Raw genomic sequence first — 24,873 nt, forward strand, 5'->3', positions numbered from 1 at the left:
TGGTAGAAGCCTCATCCCTGGAGGTTTTTAAGGCCTGGCTCTGAGCAACCTGATGTAGTGTGAGGCAGGGGGATTGGAACTAGATGATCCTTGAGGTCCTTTCCAGCCCTGACAATTCTATGATTCTATGGGGACTCCACCACTGCCCCCTGCACAGCCTATTCCAGGCCTTGAAAACCTTTTGGGGAAGAAATTGTTGCTGATATTGATGTCATTTTTCCTCAGATGACATTATTTCTAACATCAGATTACACTTACAACACTCCCCAGCAAAGATGAAGTGATTCAGTTCACTGGAAGTCTTCTTTCTGCCACAGCTGGCAGATGCTTTGCCCTGATAAATCAGCAGACAGAAGTGTGGTTCCCCCTCCTTGAACATTAGGGAAGGAAAGAAAAAAACCTCAAAAAAATCTGTATTTAATCAACATTTTGTTTCCAATATGGCAGCTGCTTTGTATTTAGTGGAAAATCAGGCTCTTCCCAATGGAAAGAATGTTATTCCCAAAGCGATACAAAAGAAAACAAAAGCCACAAAAGAGGAGGATGAAATATGTCCTTTAGTTGGGGTTTTTTTCTGTCGTTCATTCCAGTTGTGGAGCTGCACGCTCCCATCACGGTCAGCCCATGGCTCTGGTTTGTGTCAGGTAACTCAAAAAGTCTCAACCCATGGACAGGAGAGACCCTTCAGTTGTGTGAGGATGACAAAGTTCAACAAGGGCACCTGGGGAGGAATAACCTCCTGCACTGGTATAGGTGACCTGCAGGGAAGCAGCTCTGTGGAGAAGGACCTGGGAGTGCTGCTGGACAAAAAGTTCACCATGAACCAGCAATGTGCTTCTATGACCAAGAAGGCAAATGGTGTCCTTGGGTGCATTAAGAAGCAATGAGGGGAGAGGAGAAGCTCTCTGGTGAGGAGAGGCTGAGAAACCTGGGGCTGCTCAGCCTGAGAAAGGATCTGATCAATGCTGATCAATAGCTAAAGGGTGGGGGGCAAGAGGATGGGGCCAGACTCTGTTCAGTGGTGCCCAGTGACAGGACAAGGGACCATGTGCACAAACTGGAATCTAGGAGTTTCCACCTAAACATGGAAAACCTTTGCTGTGAGGGTGCTGGAGCCCTGGAGTGGACTGTCCAGAGAGGTTGTGGAGTCTCCCTCTGTGGAGAGATTCAAAACCCACCTGGGTATTGTGATCCTGGGCAAGCTGCCATGGGTGACCCTGCTTTAGCAGGGGAGGTTGCACTTGATCTCCAGAGGTCCCTTCCAAGCCCCATCTGTGTGATTCTGTGAACTAGGATTGAGAAAAATCAGGGCTAGTCATGCTTCTTGTGTACAGGCAGAGACTAGTTAAAAGAAAGTTGTTTATGGCTTTAATTCTGTTACAGGCTGAGGTGTCACCGCTGTTGAAGCCCCACGGTTTTCCCTTGACACCTCTTGTTTTCAGGGTCTTAATGTCCTCAGAAATGAATGATTTTTGTGGAGACCCACATGGTGAGCATGGGAGGAGTAGAATATTCAGGAGTATCAAGTCTGTGCTTGCTCCAAGCTTGCCCAGCAGGTCCACAGGTTGCTGTCCTCTCCTGGGTGTGGCACTGAACCTACAGTATTGCCCTTTCTAAGTCTGCTGCTCAAGTTCCTTGTGGTGCTTCCTCTGAAACACATCTACGTGTCAAAAATTAAGAATTTAGTGCTGGGAAATGCTGCCAAACTGTCAGCCATGGCAAGTCAAAAGCTCCAGGTTAATAGAGTTCTGTCAATGGTGGAGTTTGGTTTAGGGTTCCCTCCTGCTGCTGGGCCAGAGATGTTGAGCCACACTGTGAAGATACCTTCTGGGCAAAGGAGGAGCAGTGTGAGCTGTCATGACCTGCTCTGTCTGTGTGTTTTGGGTTTTGCATGAGTTTTGGTAGGTCCTTTACTGCTGGCCCCTGAACCTCCTTGTCTTGCAGTGAGTTTTTTGCACTGTCTGAAGGGGCCCAAAACTAAAGCTAGGATTCGAATTGTGGCCTCCCCAGTGCCAAGTACAGGAGGATGATCCCTGCCTTGATCCTGCTGGCCACACTATTGCTGATCCATCCCAAGATGGTGCTGGTCTTCGTGGCCCCTCGGGCACATGCTGGCTCCTGTTCAGATGGATGTTGATCAACACCCACAGATCCTTTTCTACCAGGCACTTTCTGGCCACTCTGCACTAAGCCTGGAGGTTTCATGGAGTTGTTGTGACTCTAGTACAGGACCCAGCACTTAGCCTTGTTGAACTTCCTACTGTCCTCCTGGGTTGGAGGAGACAAGAGAGCAGCTGAATGCTCCAACACAGGCACTGCTCACTTCAGGTGCACCAGGCTCTGCACCCAACTCTTTTCATGCTATAAATGTTTTAAGAGCATCTCCAGAAAACCTCTACCCCATGGTGTGTGTTTGTGAAGCCTTCATCAGGCTTCAAAGAAACTGCCCCATGCTCAGTCCTAACAGCTGTGTCCTAAGGTACTTCCCCACCTCTTGCCCTTCCTTCTATTTATTTATTTTCCTATTTTAAATAGAAATAATAAAGTGGATGTGGCTTGTTGAGTCAGCGTGGTCAAAGCAAGGGGAACATCTCCTGTTCCTTTGCATGCTCATATCCTGGATCCTCTTATATCCTGGTTACAAAACCCTTGTGTTGTGCTTTTGCTGTGGGTTTGTTTGCTCCTGCTCAGAAGCAAGTAGATGCAGTTTGTAGTGCCAAAGCACCTTGATGCCTGTGTAGGAAACACCTTGCCATGGAGCTGGTTACTTCACAAATTCAGTGTTGTTTGATTGAAGACCAAAGAAATCCAACCCAAGCTAAAATCAGAATCAAATAAGATGAAAACATCACAGGACACTTTCAGAGCTGTGACCACCACCCTCCTGTGACTTCTGCTGTGCTGCTCTGTAGGAGAACCTTGAACCTCCCACCATCTTCAGCCAAAACAGCCTCCAGCTGTTGACCTTGGGCATCTTCCACACAAGCAGACTGTTTCAGTTTCTCCTTTTCTGTAGGCATTGGAGGGGGTTTGTAGCAGGCTGCAGTGGTCGGTGCAGCCGGCTGGTTTGTTTTTTGTGTGGTGAGGATAATTGCTGTATTTGCTTTTCCCCCCCCCTTTTTTTATTTGTCTGGTTGCCTCTAAGCTTCTGTTGGGAGTTCAGCTGTGCCATGTGTTTGTCTTGCTGCTGTGTCTGTGGCAGCTGGTTTTCCCTTTCATGCTCAAAATAGAACATGAGTGGTGAATGCTTGCTTCAGAAATGACAGCCTGTCCGCTTCTGCCAGTACCTCCGCAAGGGAGCCACTTAACCACTGAGTTTGAAAGCTTCCCTCAGAGGATGGTGGCCTTCCAGGTTGGTTGCCCTTCCCAGCTGCTCTTTCAGATTTCTCTTTGCAGTCTCCAGATGCTGTCAGCTTTCCAGGTGAGTGGGTCTTTGCACAAGACAGATCTCACTTGAAATCGGACTTGTTGGCACCCATTTGAGGGTCTGCTCTTCATAGGTTTGCTATGGTGAACCTGAGATGTTTCAGTGGTGGAAGACTGTCTCATGAACCAAGCTATTGTGTGACCAGAATCACAGGATGGTGGGGGTTTGATCTCTGGAGATCATTTTGTGCCATCTCCCTGCTAATGCAGAGTGATGCAGAGCAGGTTGCCCAGGCTTGTGTCCTGGTGGGTTTGGAATCACTCCAGAGAAGAGACTCCACAACCTCTCTGGGCAGCCTGCTTCACGGATCCAGCACCCTCAAGGCAAAGAAGTTCCTCCTCATGTCCAGATAGAACCTCCTGGGTTCCAGTTTGTGCCTGTTGCCCCTTGTCCTGTCACTGGACACTAGTGGAAAGAGTCTGGCCCCATCCTCTTTCCCCCATCCTTTAGCTGTTGATCAGCATTGATCAGATTCCCTCTCAGCATCCTGCTTCCATCCCCCACCAGCGTTTCTTCATGAATTTGAAATGTCAGCAAACTCACTGGGACAGCTTGTGTTTATAGTAAAGTGGACATTGAAATTTGAGAAATTCCAAATGTTTTGGTCCACTTTTCTGTTGTGCAAAGCCCACACCTCAAAACATCAATCCAAATGCTTGCTGCAGATGAGAAAATAATTCTGTTGGTAGAGAAAAACAGTGGGAACCCCCTGAGACCATTTGGAGCCTGTCAGGCATTGTTCTCCATGAAGATGCTGCATTAATTCTTTGGGGAGTAGGTGGGATTGTTCTTGGTGCTACTAGAGGACTTTTGCTTACATTTCAGTGACCACCTAGTTTTGGCCAAGCAAAAAGCAGGAAGCACCAGTGTCTTGTTCCTCAAGGAAGACAGAGGTGCTCCTGGGGCATGGTGGGATGGTGTCCCTTGGACAACCTGCTCAGGTCTCTTCTGGGACCCTCTAGCCAGTTGCTATGCCAGCTTGTGCCACGACTAGTGTGTGCTGAGGAGCCCCCTCTCCCCCCCAGCACGAGGTGGGTAGTAGCAGCATGTTCCTTCTTGCAGAGGAAGATTAATGGGTATTTATTTTAACAACCATTCCGTTTCAGTAGCTTTTAATGAGTCCTTTGATAGCAAGTTCCTTAATTAACGAGGCAGCCTTTCAGCATTTCCTCTCCCTAATTGTTAACAGATTGGCTGTTTCCAAACAAATGCTACCGTGAGTGGGGCTGGCCCTGGAGCCTCCCTGCTCACCTTCCCTCTGCTGGCTGCACATCCTCCTGGGAACCTGGAGGCTTCCATCTGCTGCCCAACAGAGATGAAAACATGATTTTTTTAATGCTGAGGGTGGTGAGACACTGGCATCGGCTTCCCAGACAGGTGGGAAAAGCCCCATCCCTAGAACCATTCCAGGTCAGGTTGGATGGGGCTCTGAGGAACCTGATCTAGTGGTAGATGTCCCTGCTGAGTGCAGGGATGTTGGACTAGGTGAGCTTTAAAGGTCTCTTCCAACCCAAACTGTTTTATGATTCTGTGATTTCATTGTTGATCTCCTGTAGTGTGAGAATAATATGGATTGGGAGGGACCTGTGGAGATCATCCAGTCCAACTGCCCTGCTAAAGCAGGGTCACCCACAGCAGCTTGTCCAGGATCACAATGTCCAGGTGGGTTTGGAGTCTCTCCAGTGAAGGAGACTCCACAACCTCTCTGGACAGCCTGCTCTAGGGCTCCAGCACCCTCACAGCAAAGGTTTTCCACATTTCGGTGGAACCCTGGGCAGCCTGGTCCAGTGTTCTGGCACCTGGAAAGAAGTTTCTTCTCATGTCCAGATGGAACCTCCTGGGTTCTAGTTTGTGCCTTGTCATGGCAACTGGGCACCACTGACAAAGGGCCCCATCCTCTTCTCCCTCACCCTTTAGCTATTGATCAGCATTGATCAGATCCACTCTCATGCTGCTCTTCTCTGGGCTGAACAGCTCCAGGTCTTAGGCTCTCCTGATCTGGAGGAACCGTGGTGTCTGGGCAGGTGAAGTGTTCCTGACGTGCAGGCAGGGCCAGAGCTGGTTGAGAGCCACGCCAGGGTACAGGATCATGACGGAGCTGTGACTTCTGAGGGTGAGGGCACAAGGAGGGCCTTGGGCAGTGCCGCCGGTTCCGCCACGCGCTCCCAGGCACCAGCAGGGCAATTAGCACCAGGTCGGAGCCGTCCCAGCTGAGTGCGGCGGCTCCTCTGATCCCTGGGGTTTTCTAGGAGCAGCCCCGTCTCAGGCTGACATCTCAGAGGCATCCTACTCAGTCTGTGTGCCAAGGCACATGTCCTGACACTGCTGCCAGGGGTGGTGCAGTTAATGATTTTGGGAGGGAGGTGAGGCTGGTAGAAAACGTGTCCAGCGCGGGCTGGGCTCCGTGTGTTGGGGAGCTGAGCAGGCAGCATGGGGCAAGTCAGGGCTGTTCCTACCATCACTGTGGGAAAGCTGAAAAATGAACCATGAGGGAAAAAAAAACTCAGTCCTAAATAAGTGCTGAGGAACCAAGATGGTCATGCTGTGGTGTCAGGGGGTACTTGATATCTACCAGCCCAAGTGTGAATACAACCAACCTCCTCCGCTTGCAGCAACAGCTTGTTAGTGATGATATATCAGTGTCCTGGCACTGTTTTTCCCTCTTGTCAACAGCAGCTGCTTATCAAGCAGGCATTGCACTGCATTTCTGGGGACATAGTCCAAAATTGATGTTCATAAGCCACTGCTGATCTTACAAGGAGCTGCTGTAAGTGGGCATCTGTTGCACTGATTGTAGAGCTTGGGCAGGAAAGGTTTAGGTGCATTCTTATTTATGAGGTTCAGTCCTATTTGTAAGGCTGGATTTATAAGGTTTAGTCTTCTTTGTAATCTTCAGTCTCATAAATAAGTCTGAAACCCATAAATTCTGGAAGGGTTTTAAATCTTAGTGCCCAAGGAGTGAGATGCTGGTCATCACCAGCCAGTGGTGGTTCCATCTTTCCTCTAGACAGGCATTTAGAACAGTGATTTAAACCCCTGTGGCATCTCCAAGCCCTCAAATAGTAAATATAAGGGGGGAAATGAATTAAAAAGACCTGTGTTGTGCATTAAAAATCCTTATTTACCTGTGGAAAAACCCCAAACCTGTGTATACTTCTGTCTTTCAGCCAGTAATATTGGATCTAAACTTTGAGGTATTTGTATCTCCTCAAATCTAAGGTGAGAGACTTCAGTGCTTTCTGAAGCAGAATGGTTTCAGGTGTTTAAACCTTAAGAATAATGGAAATAAAAGGCCAGGGTCTCAGCTGGCATGAGGAGATTCAGCTTCAGAGTTTTCAAAGACTGTGCACTTTTGCACCCGAAAAAAGTTTTGAGCCCAGCCAAATTTTGTGTGAAAGAGAAAGGAGGAGGGAAGGTTGAGCCAGAAACTGCTCCTCTGCAGTTTGGATCTCCTCTGCAATGAGCTGAGAAAGCACTCACAAAGAACGTCCTGCAGTCCCACTTAGAGACTGCTGTCATGGCAAGGACTCAGCAGAGCTGTTGTGCTGTCAGCCCCTGATGATTAAATTACTTTTTCCATCCCATCTTCCTTGCGTTCAGCTCATTAACTTGACAGCTCATCTCAATCATTTGCTCCTCTTCACGCCCTCCCGGTGTCGCTTGTCACTCACTCTTTATGCAGGCAAGCCTGGCTGGACGGAGGAATGCGAGCACCGGGGCAGGCTGTGGTGGTTGTAGGTGTGGGTAACCCTTTAGGTACCTCTGTGCCTGCTGATCTGACCATTGCTTGGCAGGCAAGAACGTTGCTCCTCTCAAATTTTTGTCAACGGGGCAGAAAATCCTTCCTGGGGTGGATGGGGGGGAGTTTTCTTTTGGCTTAGAATCATAGAATGGTTTAGGTCTTTTCTGTGCTGAGGACTCCAGAGCTGGACCCAGCACTGTAGGTGGGGTGCAGAGTAGAGGTGCAGAATCACCTCCCTTGACTTGCTGGCCGTGCTACTAACGTCATTTGGGGTTCAGCATCTCCACAGCTTCTCCAAGGGTTGCAACCTTCTATGCAAACTGCTGCTGATGTGCAAGCCTGAGCTACTCTGAGATCTTCCTCATGCTGTTCCAGCAAAGGTTGGGACCTCTGTCCCCATGCCTAGCATGAGAGAGGGGGTCCCAGGTCATCCCTGCAGAGCTTTGATTTGTCATCCTCTGCTTCCATCTTTGTCTTCTGTTCACTAACACATCAAAACTGCATGGTTATAGCAAAAACTCAAGTGTCTGTTGAAAGTAATGAAGAAAAATCACAACTGAGGAGCATTGAGCTTCCCACTGTGGTTGGGGGTTGAGGAATTGGTGTAAGTGGTGTTTTAAATAACTGAATGTGTCAGAAGGAGCACAAGTAAATGACAAAGAGTAAAAAAACCACCACCCAGTGCTTTGCTAAACTTTATGGTTGCCATGCTTCATCTTAATTTTAGTGAAGGTGTTTGTGGGGAGGTGAGTGATGAACACTCCTGGAGCCTGGGAACAGCAGCCAACAGCAGAGATGAAGTACCCAGCCCTGTAATGCATGGCTCTGCTCTTTTGTTTTTAACTAAAAAAAATATTTTTTTTCCTTCCTACTGAAGCAGAATATGGCCTGAAGATCCAAAATGACTTTGCAAGGCTGGTTAAAACCCTTCTCAGAGCACACATCAAACGTTTGCTCATCTCTCGGTGCCACGCTATTGAAACTGGTGATACTTAGCTCCAAACACTGTGTAAAGCCCTCACTTTAATCCCAGTTTAAACAGGGTTTGTGAAGTGCTTGTAAAGACCAGTGAGCTCCCCTTAGCCACTCCTTGTTCTCAGGAAAGCATGTTAAAGGCTTTTGTGTTTGCAGGGCAGCATCATGAGCCAGAAATATTATCATGTGCTAACGCACACAGACATCGGGGGCACAGAATCCCACACTGCTATGGATAGGAAGAGACCTTTGGAGGTTATCCAGTCCAACCTCCCTGCTACAGCAGGGTCACCCACAGCAGGTTGCCCAGGATCACAATGTTCAGGTGGGTTTGGAATCTCTCCAGAGAAGGAGACTCCACAACCTCTCTGGGTGGCCTGCTGCAGGGCTTCAGCACCTTCAACAGCAAAGAAGTTTCTCCTCATGTTCAGATGGGTTTGTGCAAGTCTGTGCTCTTGGGCCAAAAGATCTCCCTGGTTTTATGGAGGTTTATGTTGCAGACTTGTGCAAATCACATCTGCCAAATCTTACCTATCCAAATATTCCTTGTCACAAGTCCTGGATGGCAGACAGTGATAGGAGAGAAATGGGGAAAAAAAAATCTTCTGAGCATTTGGAAATGATGGAGAAATTTGAATAGAATCCCAGACTGGTTTGGGTTGGAAGAGACCTTTAAAGCTTATCCAGTCCAACCCTCCTGCAGTCATCAGGGACATCTGCAACTAGAGCAAGTTGCTCAGAGCTCCAAACAACCTGATCTGGAGTGGTTCCAGGGATGAGGCATGTGCCACCTCTCAGAGCAACCAGGCCCAGTGTCTTACCATCCTCAGTGTAAAACATTTCTTCCTTCTCTCCAGTTTGAATCTCCCTCTTTTAGCTTAAAGCCATCACCCCTTGTCCTGTTGCAACAGGTCCTGCTAAAAAGTCTGTCTTCAGCTTTCTGATCAGCCTCTTTAGGTACTGAAAGTCCACAGCAGGTGTCTGTAGAGCCTTCTCCAGGCTGAACAACCCCAACTCTCTCAGCCTGGCCTCACAGCAGAGGGCTTCCAGCCCTCCTGTCACTGCTGTGGCCTCTGGCCCATTCCAACAGGTTCATGTCTCTCCAGACAGCTCTCCAGAGCTGGCCCCAGCACTGCAGGTGAGGTCTCAGCAGAGTGGAGCAGAGGGGCAGAACCCCCTCCCTCCACCTGCTGCCCAGAACATGGCTGGCAAAATAAATGCTCCCACATGTTCAGTGCTGCTAAATGATGGTTTAGTTCACTGAGAACATGGCACCCTGTGAGACTTGCTGCTGTGATGCAAAAGAAATGCAGTGAACAGAAAAGAAAGCTGAGCTTTCTGAGCATTGTGTGCATGAGGTGGTCTGAGTTGGTTTCATGGTTTTGAGTGCTTTGGTATTTCTTTCATGGTTCTGGTCGGTCAAGCTGGATTTTCTGAAGCAATTTGCTAGAGACAGAGCATTCTCCCTGCTTGCTCCTTAGGACCCTGCAAGGCTCCTTCAACATGGAGCATCATGCCTCTGTGTGATGAGCCAGACAGCACCTGGTTGTAGACATCTGTGTTGCTCTTGGAAGGGTTTTCTCCTCCTCTGTCCTCCTGTGCTGTCTCAAAAGGATAAAGAATCTGTTGGTCTTTATGGATGATCTCAGTTCTTCATGTCCATGCTTTTGTCTGGTGGTGGCTGTCTTGGTAGCCAATGCTTCAGCCAGGTCAGGATGTGAATGCTTGAGCTTGGTGATCTGCTTGTGGCCTTCTGCAGGAAATGGAGCTTCCTGAGCACCCATCTCCCTTTCCCCGTTCCACAGTCCACCCTTACTTCCACCATCATCCCTAAATACCACATTTCTTTGAATATCATAAGCCCTCAGAGGCATCCTGGGCTTTGTACCTGGCAGTTCTGTCAATGCAGGAGCTTCACCCATGAAGTGAACCATGGGGTTCACTTCACAACCATGAGGTGTTTCAGACCCCACTGCTCTAGGATGGAAGCATGCAAATGAAACCCTCTGTTGTGATTACCCTTCTCTTGCACTCTTCACCTGAAAAGGTCTAACCCTACTGGTAGCAATGGGGAGGCTTTGAATATAATTCCCTTTAAAAATGGTGGTTGTGAGGGTCCCACAGCAGAGGGGATGTGTTAGAGAGGCTGGACTAGTGAATCCTGGTCTGAAAAAGGTGCCTCTTGCATTTTGTGCTTGATGGCCTTAGTAACTCTCCCTTTTTCTCTTGCAGGGGAAGGTGGCACAGACTGCTTGCATGTCAGCGTGCAAACACCTCTCCACCTCGCTGATGCAGCTGCTGCTGGAAGCTGAAGTGAGGCAGCTGACACTGGGGGCCTTGCAGCAGTTCAACCTGGACGTGGAGGAGTGTGAACGTAAGACCCCACATCATCTCCTTTGCCAGGCCTCACTTGGCTCAGCTGCTTGTCAGGGCCCAGGCTCTCCGTGATCATAGCATCACAAAGTGGTTTGGGTTGGAAGGGACCTTAAAGATTATCTATTTCAAACACCCCTGTTATGGGCAGGAACACCTCACACTAGGCCATGTTGCTCAAAGCTCCACCTAGCCTGGCACTGAACACTTCTAAGGATGGGGCATCCATAATCTTTCTGGGAGCAACCTGTGCAAGCGTCTCACCACCCTCACAGTGAAGAATTTCTTACTAATATCTAATCAAAATCTCCCTCTTTCAGTTTAAAATCCTCACCCCTTGCACTGGTGCAGGAGGTTATTCCTTCCCAGGTGCAGGACCCTACACTTGCCCTTGCTGAAGGTCATGAGGTTCCCCTCTGTCCATCTCTTAGCCTGATAGTGTGTTGAGATCTCCTCCCAGTTCTGTATCATCAGCAAACTGACTGAGGGTCCACGCTCAGGCTACTTCATCCAGGCTATTGATGAAGATATTGAATAACAAGACTGGACCCAGTCCCAGCTCCTTGGGAACACCTTGAGATGCAGGCCTCCAACTAGAATCTGCATCACTGATCACAACCATCTGAGCTCTGTTCTTCAGACAGTTCTCAACCCACATCACTGTCCACTCATCTAGCCCACGCTTCCTAAGTGTCCTTGTGCTCCTTCCCAGCGCTCAGCTGAACAGCCTTGGAAGAAGGACCTGGGTTTAATGACTAATATCCCAGCTGTGCAGCTCTATCTCACAGTATCACACAAAGTGCTGCCTTATTTTTCTTTCAGAAACACCTTCAACTGGAAATTCTTTCTGTCTAATTTGTGTCCCATCAGCATGTCAGGGCTGCACCGGTAGCAGCTGTGCTCCCTGTGGGTGTCTGCAGAGGGATGGGTGATGTTGCAGGGAATAATAGGAAGCATTTGTCATGAATGATAGTTTCCTTCTTTTTCTTTTGGCTGCAGACAGAGTCAGAACCCTGCAGTTTTCTGCCCCATCAGTAACGTGGGTCACTAAGCAGCATCTCCTCCCTTCCAGCCCCTGATGCTAAGTGAAATGGATGACATTTGGTATCAGCTTTAAAAGCCTGATTCCTTCAGTCCCAATTGTTTGGTGAGACAAACCCACTCAGACATTCCAGAGCAGGTGACGCCAACCTGAGCAGCAGGGTGGGCGACCTGCTCCCCGCCACCCTGGCCCGAGATGCCATCGTGGGCAGGGCAATGGAGACAGATGCTGTAAGCTTCTGATCCATCACTGTCAGCCCCTAGAACCCTAAACCCAGACAAAGTCTTTTGCTTCCTTTTTGACAGCTAGAAGATGCATTCCTTCATCCCTGCAGGTCTGTCTGGTGGCTTTGCTGAGACTAGGAATAGTTTTTACTTTATTTTATTTCTGCTTTGGAAGGGAGGATTGGACTCAATGATAGAGTCATTCTATGACTCTCTGATTCTCTGATTTTGTCAAGATTTTAATTTTAGGAAAAGCCAATTCCATAAACTGACCTTTATTCATAAATATGTTCCAATTGGCAAGGATTTTCTTTGGGTTTTATTTTTTTTTAAAACCTGAAGCACAGCTGCAAATCTCAGCACCCTCATTATACCAGTTGCATATTTGACTTCATGCCTCAGCCTCCATCCCTCTTCCTCCCCCCCCCGCCCCCAAGACCCTTGAGCCTTACCTGGTTTAGCAGCTCTGTTGTGTACTTATCATATTAAAATAGGATTTTATAGCTGTTTGGAGCACTTCCAGTGAGTTCTGTGATGTGGGAACGGGGCTTCAGATTTCCTATCCTGCAGTTTATGAGGCTTTTGTTTAAGTCTCTGGTGAATGCCAAAGGTAGAAGATGTTTAAGAGCATGGTGAGACAAATTAATGGACTTAATCAGATACTAAGCATGGCTTGGAGGTGGTGCAGATAATTTGCTCTGTGTTAGGGTATACACATCACAAGAAAAGGAATTTATCTACTCAGTAGGTAACAGTTGCAGATGCAAAAGAGATGGTGGCTTAGGCTTCAAACAAGACACCAGTAAATTAATTCTCCAGACTTGTGGCTTCATGAAGTATTTCCTGATTTAGAAATTGCTCTCATATCAGCATAAAAAGGGAATGGCTGCATGATCCAGCCTAAGGTTTGGTACTGGGGAGGTGCAAGCCTGGATAGTAAGTGGGAGAAGCACAAGGTCATGATGGGACCTTCATGGCCTCCTCTAGATCTGCTTCAAGAGGTCCATGTCTTTCTTAAGCTCCCCAGAGTGAGACTTTGGTGCTGGAGCCTCTGGCTGGACAAGCCCTCAAGGAGATGGAAGGCACTGGTCCTGCTTGTCAAGGTGGATGGCCTCTTGTTTTCCCAGCAAAACACTGTTTCCCAGGATGGTGGTGGAGGTCTGAAGGTCTTCTGGTGCAGCTTTGCAGTGATGTGTGCTCATAGATGTCACAGCTGATGTCCGGGGAAGGGTAGAAATCACTTTTAAAACATCTGTTGCTGTCCAGGTTCTAGCTGTAGTAGAGCTTTACACAGCTCTTTTCTATGCAGTCAGGAGAGATTCTCCTACCTCTTTTTTCAGCTTGATGTGAAATATGGCATAGAGGTGAACTGAATTCTCCAGAAAGACACAATAAGACACATCTAATTATGTCTCAATTTAGGATCAAGTTCTGGCTCCAACCCAATGAGCCAACATGAAAAGAGAACCCAAACAACTCTGGAGAGGAGCAAAAAAGGAACACAAATATTTCTGTGAACCTTAAATAGAAGAGGTGAAGCTTTTTTCAGAGGCATTTTCTTTCTAAAATGGGTTTGCTGTCCTCCAATATATGTCTGTAGACCAAGATTTACTGCCATGTGCAGTGTGCTGTCTGTAGTTGCCATGAGACTTGTAACCCAGTTCCCTGCTCTGCTCTTTTGGGACCTCCTGGTGTTAGCACACAGAAAGATGTTCTGTATCTCTTGTACCTCAGAGCTAGTGTGAATCAAATAGAACAACCCAGGTCTAGAGCTCCTATTACAAGAAGGATCTGGATGTGCTGGAACGTGTCCAGGAAAGGGCCATAAGGATGATCAGAGGGCTGGAGCTCCTCTCCCATGGAGACAGACTGAGGAGACCTTATTGTCATCTTCCAGTATCTGAAGGGGTCTACAAGAAAGCTGGTGAGGGACTTTTTAAGGTGTGAGGTAGTGATAGGAATAGGGGGAATGGATCCAAGCTAGAGGAGGAGAGAGTTAGATTAGGTGTTAGGAAGAAGTTCTTCACCATGGGGGTGGTGAGACACTGGAAGCCCTATCTCTGGAGGTTTTTAAGGCCAGGCTGGATGTGGCTCTGGGCAACCTGATCTAGTGTGAGGTGTCCCTGCCCATGGCAGGGGGGTTGGAACTGGATTATCCTTGAGATCCCTCCCAACCCTGACAATTCTGTGATACTGTGGTTTTGACCAAAAAATCCAAAAGAAAGGGAGCTGCCCTCACTCCTGAATGTTTGCCATGGAGGTTACAGGTTCCAGCAGTAGCTGAGGCAGATTGATTTTAGAATGCTTAGATCATAAAATGAACAGTTCCATAATCTTGGAAGTCTTTTAACTGCTGCTTTATGAGAAATTAAAAGCACTGTAAAAACTCTGTTTAAAATTTCATTAAACTCCCACTCTTCAGCCAGCCCACTGCTGGGGGGCAGTCAGTCATAAATGCTGATGTCTTCAGCTGGTTTGGGGAATCTTCCAGCCAAAATGTGCTGATACAGGTCCCAGAGTAGGGTTATTGGTTGGACTTGGTGATCCTGAGGATCTTTTCCAACCTGAATGTTTCCATGATTCTGTGAGTCTCCACCTTGACCACATTATCTGGTGGTTATTGCCGCATCCCTGGAGATATTTAAGGTGAGGCTGGACAGGGCTCTGGGCAACCTGATCCAGTTGAGGATGCTCCTGCTGACTGCAGAGGGGGTTGGACTGGATGACCTTTGGAGGTCCCTTCCAACCCAGACCATTCTGTGCTTCTGTGTAACCTCCACCCCTCAGGTCTGCTGTCATGAGTTCTGGCAGGCTTTTGTAATTCAGCGAAAATCTTCCCCTCCATGTGATGGTTTTGAGGAAGGAAGGTGGTTTTGAGGGATGAAGCTGCCACCTGCGTTGGTTTCAGCCACGCACTAGGTGCAAGGCTGGTCCCCATGTGCGCAGCCGTGCACGGCAGCCAAGAAGAGATTCCTCCGTTCTGGATAATTAATTTACAGTGGATGTCTCTTTTCTGGTGTGCGTTTGAACTCTTTATTCTTTGTCCATTGTAAAGGGCTTAACGGTTCCTGTTCCTTGATTCTTTCATCGGTGAAATGTTTTGGAAGAGAGGTTAGAGTCCCCTTGTGACCTGCCCTGGGTGGCCCAAGCCTGTAGCCCTTGCAAAGACATTACTTTTTTGGCCTGAACACAAGGCTCTCAAACCTTTAGCCTGGCTAAATGCTTTGTACAAACAGCCGCATACTGATCTGCTCTATTCTCTTGTGATTTTCTGCTCGAGGGGCTGTCCCGTAGGTGGCTTGCGATGTTTGCCACTTGCCTGCCTAGCGCAGGCAGCACAATAAACCAAGCCGACAGTACCCAGGCCAAGCGCTGTGCTCGGCTGTTCCGAGAAAATCATCCTGAAATCTGCTTGAAGAGATTAAAACCAAGAAGAACTGGCTGTGTCTTTTCCTCTAAAGCTCTGTTCTCTTCTTTGTTCCCTCTTTTATTCCTTTTAAGACTTTGTTCATTCCTCCTTCAGAATAAGTTGGTGGCATTGGTATGTAAAACGTGACCTGCGATCACAGAAGGTACGGCTGTGTTTATAACAACTGTGGGGTGAAGCACTGCATTCAGGCCTCTTCAGGCTCCTTCCAGCCAAAGGCTGGAGCAGCTTTCTTCTAACGTCAGAGCTGTCTTGATCTTGTTTCTCCTGTAATGAAAATAATATGATCTCCTACGTCATTTCACTTGGAGGTTGTTGTGAGGTGGGGGTTGGTCTCTTCTCTCAAGGAACAAGTGATAGAACAAGAGGAAACGACCTCAAGTTGCACCAGGAGAAGTTTAGGTTGGACGTGAGGAACAATTTGTTCCCCAAAAGAGTTGTAAAGCCCTGGACCAGGCTGCCCAGGGCAGTGGTGGAGTCCCTATCCCTGGAGGGACTGAAAGCTGTGTAGATGTGGTGCTGAGAGACATGGTTTAGGGGTGACCTGGCACTGCTGGGTTAACTCTTGAACCTGGTGATCTTAAAAGTCTCTTCCAACCAAAGTGATTCTATGATTCACTTTTGGATGTCAAGCAGTAGAGACTCCAACCTGTTCTCTCTATGAGAATTGCTGTTCAAGCCAACGCTGGCTGAGTGTGCTGCCATCATTATGATGTGCAGTAGTAAAGGGCAGTGTCACCCATCCCTGTCCCAGCCTTTGTGCTGTACAGCTCCTCAAGAAGGGGCAGCTGAAGGTGAGTTGCTATGGTGCAACCATGTCTTGGGGTGAAAACTGTTCTGGGTCACTTGTGGTCAGATGATAGTAGTGAATTTATAGCAGATAAATAGCACTTGTGAATTTATCACTTGTGAAGTCTTGTGAAACCGTTCAAGACCCAGTCACTCATTTGCTCATGAGGATTTGAGGTTCGTGTTTTTGGGAAGATCTGAAGTTTCACAGCTCCATGTGTGCTTCTCTAAATAGATTCCTAGCAGCTGGGAAGCACTTCAGTCCAAAATAGACTTTTTTCTTTTTTTCTTTTTTTTTTTTTTCCACAGTCCTTTCAAGGTTTCTCTTTTCCAGTGCCTCTGCAGATATAATCAGTAACATGTTAGGAGGTTGGACTAGATGACCTTTGGAGGTCCCTTCAAGCCCAGGCCAGTTTATGATGTGACTCCATCCATAGACAGGTAGGATGTGGCAGTTCAGTCACTTTGTTGGGTACCTCCACCCAGGGACATCTGTGACACTAAGACACCCAGGGCAGCTTCATCTCTTGAGAAGATGCTCAAATGCTGTTTTGAGCTTCTTAGGTATGTGGTTTTCCAAAGTGGGGATGGTTTGGGATTGATGTGGCTTTGAGGATAATTGTTGTGGATGAGGCAGTGGGGTGCAGAACAAATGTGTAGAGATGATTTATCCCTTGCAGAGCAGAGTCAGAAAGCTTGTGTGAGTCCTCCCTTGTGTGTGTGCGCTGGCACAGGCAAGCTGCAGTCAAATTTTATAGCCAATGTGCATTAAAATGCCTTTACAGTCAGAATTAATTAAAACAGTTTTTGAAGGTTAAATGTTAACTCTCTCTGTGCATTCATGGAAACAAAAAGCAAAATCCTTCTTCCTTGTTGCTGAGCCATCCTTAGTCCTCAGCTTTGTGGAGATCCAGGAGTTGTTCTGAGAGTGTTTGTCTGGTAAAGACCAGAATAGCTGGGTGATAATGCACCATATCTCACTTTAAAATCTGTATTGTAGAATTGTAGAATGGTTTAGGTTGGGATCTTTAAAGGTCACCTAGGCAAACCATTCTGCAGTGAGCAGAGTCATCTGTGACTGGATCAGATTGCTCAGAGCCCCAGACAACCTGGCCTAGAGTGTTTTTAGGGACAGCGCACCTACCACCTCTGTGGGCAACCTGACTCAGTGTCCCACCACCCTCAGCATAAAAAATGTCTTCCTTCTGTCTAGCTTAAGTCTCCCGCTTTTAGTTTAAAACCATTACATTACACTGATGCATATTTTCCCTCCCTTCTTCTGTTCTACCATCACACTCAGCATGCAGCATCTTCAGCATCTGCAGGAGCAGAAGCTCCCTCTTAAGTCTTTCTCAATCTTGAGCTGTGGCTTTCACAAGTTAGGTCCCCTTGGTGATGAAAAGTTGGTTGGAGAGCAGAGATAAAGTCGTTACTTGTGTAGCTAAAGAGGGTGAAAATGAAGTGAAGTTGGGCAAAACCAACCTTGGGTGAGTCTTCAAAAGACACACTTGGAGCTGTTGGCTTCATGAGCGCTCCCAAGTCAAAGCTGATAATGACATGGAAGAGGTCCTCAATAAGGTCCTCTAACGCGGAGTCATTCAAGTACTCCTCGGTGCTTTTACACTTGGCTTAAATAATGGATTAGAAGGAAAAGAAATGACTTAAAGATGAATTTTTTTGGCCTGATTACGCTGGAAAGGAGGTAAACCTGGCCTTGGAAATACTGTGTTGGCTTCAGAAGGCAGTGTTCTTCAGTTGTCAGATGTCTTCATCTGACATGTATGAATACGCCGCGGAGTGGCTGAGCCCCTTGCCGTGTGGCGTGACTCTGGGCTGGCAAGAGGGCTCCCCACCAGATAATGCAAATAATCCGCCGCCGAAGAATCACCGCCGCGGCCGGGCATATTTTTTTGATGAATGCTTCTGGAGCCTGGTGACAGGCGTGAAATTAGAAAATTCCTTCAGCGCCCTAAAACATAAATAGCTTTCGGAACTGAAAAGAGTTTCACAGCTGAAGATTTTATTGTGTCGGGAGGAAAAACTTTTCCACCCCCCCAACCCCCCTGGCCCTCCACGTCCCCGTTCCCCCCCCCCACCCCCCATTCTTCTCCTCAAGTTGTTTGTCCATTCACAAAACAAATACTCTGAAGCCCAGTACGGCTCATGGGAATAAATTTCAGGTCGAATTAGTACAGTTTCCTTGCTGTCAGGACGGTGGAATTAATGGTGTTTTGATGACACGAATTTTGAAGGGCGAACAAAGACGCTGAAGGGAGGGAGACATGACTCCTTAGAAGCACGGTCCTCCTCTCCCCCAGCCTCTCTTGTCTTCCCTGTCATCCGTCTGCCAATCTCCCTGTCCATGGTTAGTTAAAGGCGCTTTTTATCCTCTTTTCTTTCCCACAGAGTTTGCCAGATCCGGCCCAGTGCCTGGGTTCCAAGGGGACACGCTGCAGTTGGCCTTCATCGACTTGAGACAAGTAAGTCTTTGTGTTTTTGTTTTTTGTTTTTCTTTTAAGATGTGTGACTGAAGACCATCAGGTCTTAAGGAAGGGGAGAGGAGGGGAAACGGTGTGGGTGATTTACGCCAGAGACCTATATTTCCCCCCTCCTCCTCCTCTCTGCGCTCGAAGCCACCTCCTCATTGAACGCTCCTGGAGATGGTGGAGGTGAAAAGGGCTGGTGGTACAGGGGCGAGGAAGAAAGCCACGGCTGACCCTTGGCCAGTGGGGTCCATTGTGCTCCCGTTGGCTTCTGCAAACGTGGCAGAAAGATAACTCGGTGACGCTCCCCCTGACACCAAGCAGGTGGTGCTAACAGAGGGAGCAGTGATGCAGAGACCGCCCGCCTCGAGGACCTTTGTTCACAGAGAATGCCCATGGAGGCGTTTTCGCCAGGGCGAAGGGATTTGCATTCGGGCTGGTGTGGGGAGGCTCCGTCTGTGTCCCTCTTTGGCTTGGCAGCCCCCCCCGCCCCGCTCCCCTCTTCCGCAGATGGTCCCCAGCCATGAATGACAAAGTGGCTGTTGGGGAAGATGATTGGGGAAGGCTCCACCCATCAGTGGCCACCTCTTGAGGGGGCCCTGTTAGAGCCAAGTTGACCATAGCAGGTAGTGAGGCATTTATGGGGCTTGGCAAGGCGGTTTAGGGAAAAGGGCCTTTCGAGCAAGCCATTTGTCTGGGGGAGAAATGGGCATTATTGATATCCTAGGCTGGGGGGGAAAGTGAGGTGGTCCTGTCATCTCTTGGCACCGAAGATGGATGGGTAGGAGAGCAAGTCTGAATGAAGTAAGACTCAATGACTGATGCTTCTCTCCTATTAAAACAATCTTTTTTTGTCCGTTGAACCCCCCTGGCTTTGTCCCTCCTGCCATCATGATGCAGTGCCTCTTGTTTTCAGGGTTGACGTCGTTTGCATTCTGAAAACTTTCGGGTGCTGAGGGTATTCCTTAAATCTGCATAATCCCTTGTATCGATGATCTCCTTACCACTGGGACTTGGATTCATGCTGGAGCTGCTTTTAACCCATAAGGGTTTGAGAACTTCTCTGAATCCAACTGATGTGCAGGGAGCAATCTGTCATCCCATGACACTCGTGCAGAGCCCAGAGAAGGTTAATCCTGTTGAGATGCCACGGATTGGTATTTCAGATTTGGGCCTGCCAGTAGCTGCCAAATACGATTGCAAAATCTTCCAATATCGTTATCAATGATTTGGATGAGGACACCTACAGTCAGTTTGTAGGTGACACCAAGTTGGTTGGGAGTGTTGCTCTGCTTGAGAGTAGAGAGGCTCTACAGAGGGATCTGGCCAGGCTGAGTTGAGGGGCCAAGACCAATGGGGTGAGGTTCAATAAGGCCAAGTGCTGGATTCTGCACTTGGGTCACATCATCCTCATGAATGCTCCAGGCTTGGCGAAGAGTTTGATGGAAAGTGTCTGGTGGAAAAGGACTTGAGGGTGTTGGTGCACGGTTGGCTGAACATGAGACAGCCTGTGCCCAGGTGGCCAAGAGGACCAACAGCATCCTGGCCTGAATCAGCAATAGTGTGGCCAGCAGGGCAGGATTGTCTCCCTGTACTCAGCACTGATGGGGCTGCACCTCAATTACTGGGTTCAGTTTTGGGCCTTTCACTCCAAGGAGGACATTGAGGTGCTGGAGCATGTCCAGAGAAGGGCAGGAAAGCTGGTGAAGGGTCTAGAGCAGAAGTCTTGTGAGGAGCAGCTGAGGGAAGTGGGGTTGTTCAGCCTGGAGAAAAAGAGGCTGAGGGGAGACCCTCTGGCTGTCTCCAAATTGCTGAAAAGAGGTTGGAACAAGGTGGGGAGCAGTTTCTTCTCCCAAGTGACAGAACAAGAGGAAATGGCCTCAAGATGCACCTGAGGAAGTTTAGGTTGGACATTAGGAGCAATTTTTTCCCCCAAAGGGTTGTCAAGCACTATGTTTTGCCTGCAAATACAGCTTCATTTGCTTCTGAACTGAGCTAGTCTGGAGTTCTTACTGTGGGAGGGGAATTTCAGCCCACCGCACTACAACAACCAGGCTGCCTGGACAGTGGTGGATTTCCCATCCCTGAAGGGACTGAAAAGCCATGTAGGTGTGGTGCTGAGAGACATGGCTTAGTGGTGGCCTTGGTATTGCTGGGTTAAGGGTTGGACTTGATCATCTTAAACGCTTCTTTCAACCAAAATGATTCTGTGATTCTGTGAAAATGGTCAAACTATCAAGGCAGGGAAGGCACACAGGTGTGATCACTGCTACCCAGTGATGCTTTCATCTTCATCAGCTTCTTGGCTCTTGACCGACTACAGCAGGCAACACACTCACAGCCTCCTGGGTATAAGGGAATGGGGAGGCTTTGGTCCCTTTCCAAGCATAGAGGCATGAATGCAGGGATTCTTGAAGAGGAAAGCTGTGGCTGTTTGAAGACTGAAATGCCTTAAAAATAGTCGGCCAGGTTCAGCTCTTGGGAGCCAGCACGTTAGCAGCGAAGTGTTTGCACGGCTCGTAAGTGCAAAACGCAGCCAAATGAATTCAGCTGAGGCAAGGAGGAATCTCAGGAGGAGCCCTTTACAATTCTTCCTTCTCTGCACATTGGTCTTCTTTGCATACAGCATTTGCTTCTTTGCTTTGGAAGTCAGTCCCAGTTTTTCTTCTTGCATTTAAAGTCAGTAGGTTTTCTGAATGTTACAAGAAGCGGGAGATGCTTGGTCTGTTGAATTTCAGGTGAGGACAGGCAGTCCTAGATTTTCTGGATTACAGGGATGCTTCTTGAGGCTAAGTATTGTACACCTAATGGCCATCATCTCATTGCTCCATCCCTTAAGGATTTAAAAGCTTGTGTAGATGTGGTGCTAAGTGGCCTGGTTTGGTAGTGCTGGGTTAATGGTTGGACTTGATTTTGAAGGTCTCTTCCAACCAGACTGTGATTCTATGATTCCAAGCAGAGAAGAATTCAGCTGTCAGTGCCTTATTGACATTAGCAATACCATGCAAAGATTAATATTTCCCAGCTCCCTTGACCCTGTTGACAACCTAATCTCATGACAAGTAATGTGTCACCAAACTCCATCTCTGTGAAGCTCCACTGACTGTTCTGGTGCCATCATAGCTCCAGTGCTCCTACCACACTGCTGCCTCTTGTTGGACTGCTAGGCCTGGGGGATATCTAGAAGTGTGGATGGATGAAGGTACAGCCAAGAAAGATCTTTGGTTTGTTCTTCAGCTTGTTTTTAATTTGTTCTTTTTTGGACATTGCATTCTTTCTGTTGCAACAGGACAAGGGGTGATGTTTTTAAAATAAAACCAGACATAAGGAAGAAATTTTTTGCAGTGGTGGTGCTGAAGCTGGCACAAGTTGCCCAGAGAGATGGTAGAAGTCTCATCCCTGGCAACATACCACGTCAGGTTGGATGGGGCTCTGAGCAATCTGTTGTAAGTGCAGATGTCCCTGCTGACTGCAGGGAGGTTGGACTGGAAGACCTTTAAAGGTCCCTTCCAACCCAAACCAGTCTGCTAAATGTTAACACAATATTGATTTAAAGCTATGAGGAGGGAAAAAGATACCACCTGGAAGTGTTTGTGCTTGTGGCTGTTCTCCTTCACCTGGGAAAGAACATTGGCATAGCTGGTGAAAGGAAGTTTCTGACCTGAAACCCAGGCAGGCTTCTCAAAATGTTGAAAGTAATTTCAGGTTTATATTTCAGGTGGGTTTATACTTAACCTTTTACCTTGAAGCTGTCCTGTCAATCAATGTGGCTTTGCAGGAGCAGGCAGAAGCATTCTGCCTTGGTTATGTGGGGAGGAAAAATGACTGGGTAAAAAATGTGCCAAGCAGTGAGATAAAAAGATGTATCCTTCCCTCCCCACTGCATTTCAGTGCTTACTGTTGCAGAGCAGTTGTAGATGAGAGACTTCCCAAAGTAATGTGGGATGATTAAGTTTATGGGAAAGACCAAAATGAATTCTTAGTTCAGTACAGTGGTAGGAAAATGTAGTGATTTGGTTTGTGCCTTGGATCCAGATCCTTGTAGTGGAAAATAAGCCCTATAAAGTGTCATTGCCTGGAAGCATCAGAGTTCCTCCTTGTTCAGTGCAGCAGAGTCAAGTCTCTGTACCTTGAAAGCCTAATTATTGCCCTTGTGCTCAAGGAAATTGGGAATAATTCCATCACCACGTGGTAAGGAGGAGAGGAGTCAAGCCCAGAGAATCGAAATTGCTGTTTTCAACAGACAGTAATTTAAAGTGGGACTTTTCTTCCCATCCTGGGACAATTCTAGACCCATAAATAGGATTAATGAAGTGATGAAGTAAACCAAGTTGCACCTCAAATTCTTCTGTAAGAGGCCTTTTGTAACAATGGTCTGACAGCAATACTCAAGTATTTAAGGCTTTACAAGGAAGCAATATTTACTTTTCCCCCTTGAAGTTTAAACGTTGCTCTTCCACAGTCGTGCTGGGTTAGAAATGTGTCCTGGTTTTGCTGGGGCAGAATCCCAGGCCAGCCATGGGCTGAAGAACATCAGAGTCAGACAGGACAGCTGACTGGAGTTGGCTACAGGTGTGTCCCAGACCATCAGCCTCACAGGATAAAGGAGGAAGTTTGCTAAGGAGAGGGGAGCCTTCTGCTTGGGCTTCTGCTTTGAGTCTTCCTCACCCCTCTCCTGCTCCTGAGGACTGCTTTTTCTGGATGTTGTGACTGCTGCACTTTCCTGGGCTGACTATAACTTTATCTGTCTTGTATTGGCAGTGGTATTAGTTTGGTTCTTTTATTAAATCCATTTCCATTTCAACTTGTGGCTCTTCTCTCCTCTCCCTGACTCTCCTTCTCTGTTGGGAAAGGGTCATCAGGTGACAGAGTAACTGTTAGAGCTTAGCCCCAGATGGAGGCTAAAGGGAAGCAAAATGTGAAATAGATTTAGCTCCATAAATAACCTTGCTCAAATACGAAAGGCACCTAAGCAGTTCAGGCTTCTGCAGCTTTCTTCCTGGAACGACTTAGGCTCTTCTGTCCAAATGTCCAAATACCACTGAAGATCTCCAGGAGCTTTCAAGTCAGCCCCAAGACTGCACATGCAATAAGTTCCCTCTTCTCTCCACAGCTTCAGGCCAGCTGGAAATGTTTTAGTTTTTCATTTTCATGGGTTTATTATAAGAAAGTTAGCTGAAGAGGAAGGTTTTATGTTTGTCTGTGCAGTTGCTGCAGTTCACAGTCGAGCTGATCTCTTCTAGAAGCCAGATCAGCACCCGTGGCTGCCTGCCAAAGCAAATCTGTCTGCAGCACTTGAAGAATTTAACTCTGGACTCTAGCGAGGGAATGTCCTCAATGGATTAGAGCTCCTTACTCTGGGCTGCTCTGTCTGCCCAGAGAACTATAAATCCTCTGTGTTGAACTTCCTCTGCAAGTGCAAGCTTCAGCTCTGAAGGAGACATGGTGGCCAGTGGGAAGCCCTTGCAAATTGCAACTAAGTGGTCAAGACCCCATGGGTCTGTGCCTTGACAGGAAGCTGCAAGGCTCTGACCATCTCTTTGCTTTGTTACCTGAAGCAATTTGATGGTAGGAAGAAGGAGACAGTTCCTTCAAGAGCTGAAAGGCAGCGTCTAGGACAGCATGCAGGTTTGTTCCCTCCAGGCAGGAGGCCCTGGGTTGTTGCTTTTTAACTTGTTTTTTATGTTTGGCAGTTAAATGTGGTTTCCCTGCCCTCCAAATTCTAATGAGATCTGAGATGATGTGTGAAAACAAGACAGTGGGTGAGCCTCAGAGCTGGTCCTGAGCCTGCTGAGAGAGGGACCATGAGGGTGCAGTGGTGTGGAGAGAGGTTCATGAGGTATGAAACTGGTTTGGCTTATTTTTTTTCTCCACTTGTTTTGCTGGTAGATGCAACAGAGGTCGAAAACCATGTTAGAGGGAGGATCAATTAAGTTTTATCTGTCTCGCCGAGGTGTCTCCTCTTCACATGTACTTGCTTGCCTCTTGGAAGCAAAGGTTTTGGTCATAAGAGAAGCTGCAGACAGAGTAGCTGCCACGTTAATCATTGGATGCAGTAAAGCAGAGATGAAAAGGTGACTCATGAGTTTCAGCTCATCTACTTCCTTGACAGTTGCTATTTTCCATCTCCAAACTGTTCTGTAGCCTCCCATCCCCCTGGCCTACTGCATCTCCCATCTTTGGCCTCACAGCTTAGCTGGTGCTCCCAAGTGTGTGTTGCACTGCTCTGCAGTGTGGGACATCTGGACACTATTTCTTTTTTAGAAGGACTCTTGTATGTTTTGGTTTCTGGTCATCTTCAGTACAAATCACAGTTGGGCAGGATGTATGACAAAAGTGCAAAATAGATGGGTTTTAAAGGATTACCAAACTATTTGGGCAGAAATCACCC

The 24,873-nt window shown here is 47.7% G+C and overlaps 1 protein-coding gene across 4 annotated transcripts in view; it reads left to right on the forward strand.

The window, feature by feature from the left end:
* Window positions 1-24,873, forward strand: part of EXOC6B (exocyst complex component 6B) — a 273,058-nt gene that overhangs the window by 188,009 nt on the left and 60,176 nt on the right. For all 4 annotated transcript variants that reach the window (XM_054391402.1, XM_054391401.1, XM_054391404.1 and 1 more), the window contains 2 exons: window positions 10,377-10,518; window positions 18,406-18,479. In XM_054391402.1, the coding sequence (XP_054247377.1) occupies window positions 10,377-10,518; window positions 18,406-18,479 (216 nt within the window). The remainder of the gene's footprint in view (window positions 1-10,376; window positions 10,519-18,405; window positions 18,480-24,873) is intronic.

Source organism: Indicator indicator, chromosome 23 (genome assembly GCF_027791375.1).
Source record: "Indicator indicator isolate 239-I01 chromosome 23, UM_Iind_1.1, whole genome shotgun sequence".
In the NCBI taxonomy this organism is placed as follows: Eukaryota; Metazoa; Chordata; class Aves; order Piciformes; family Indicatoridae; genus Indicator; species Indicator indicator.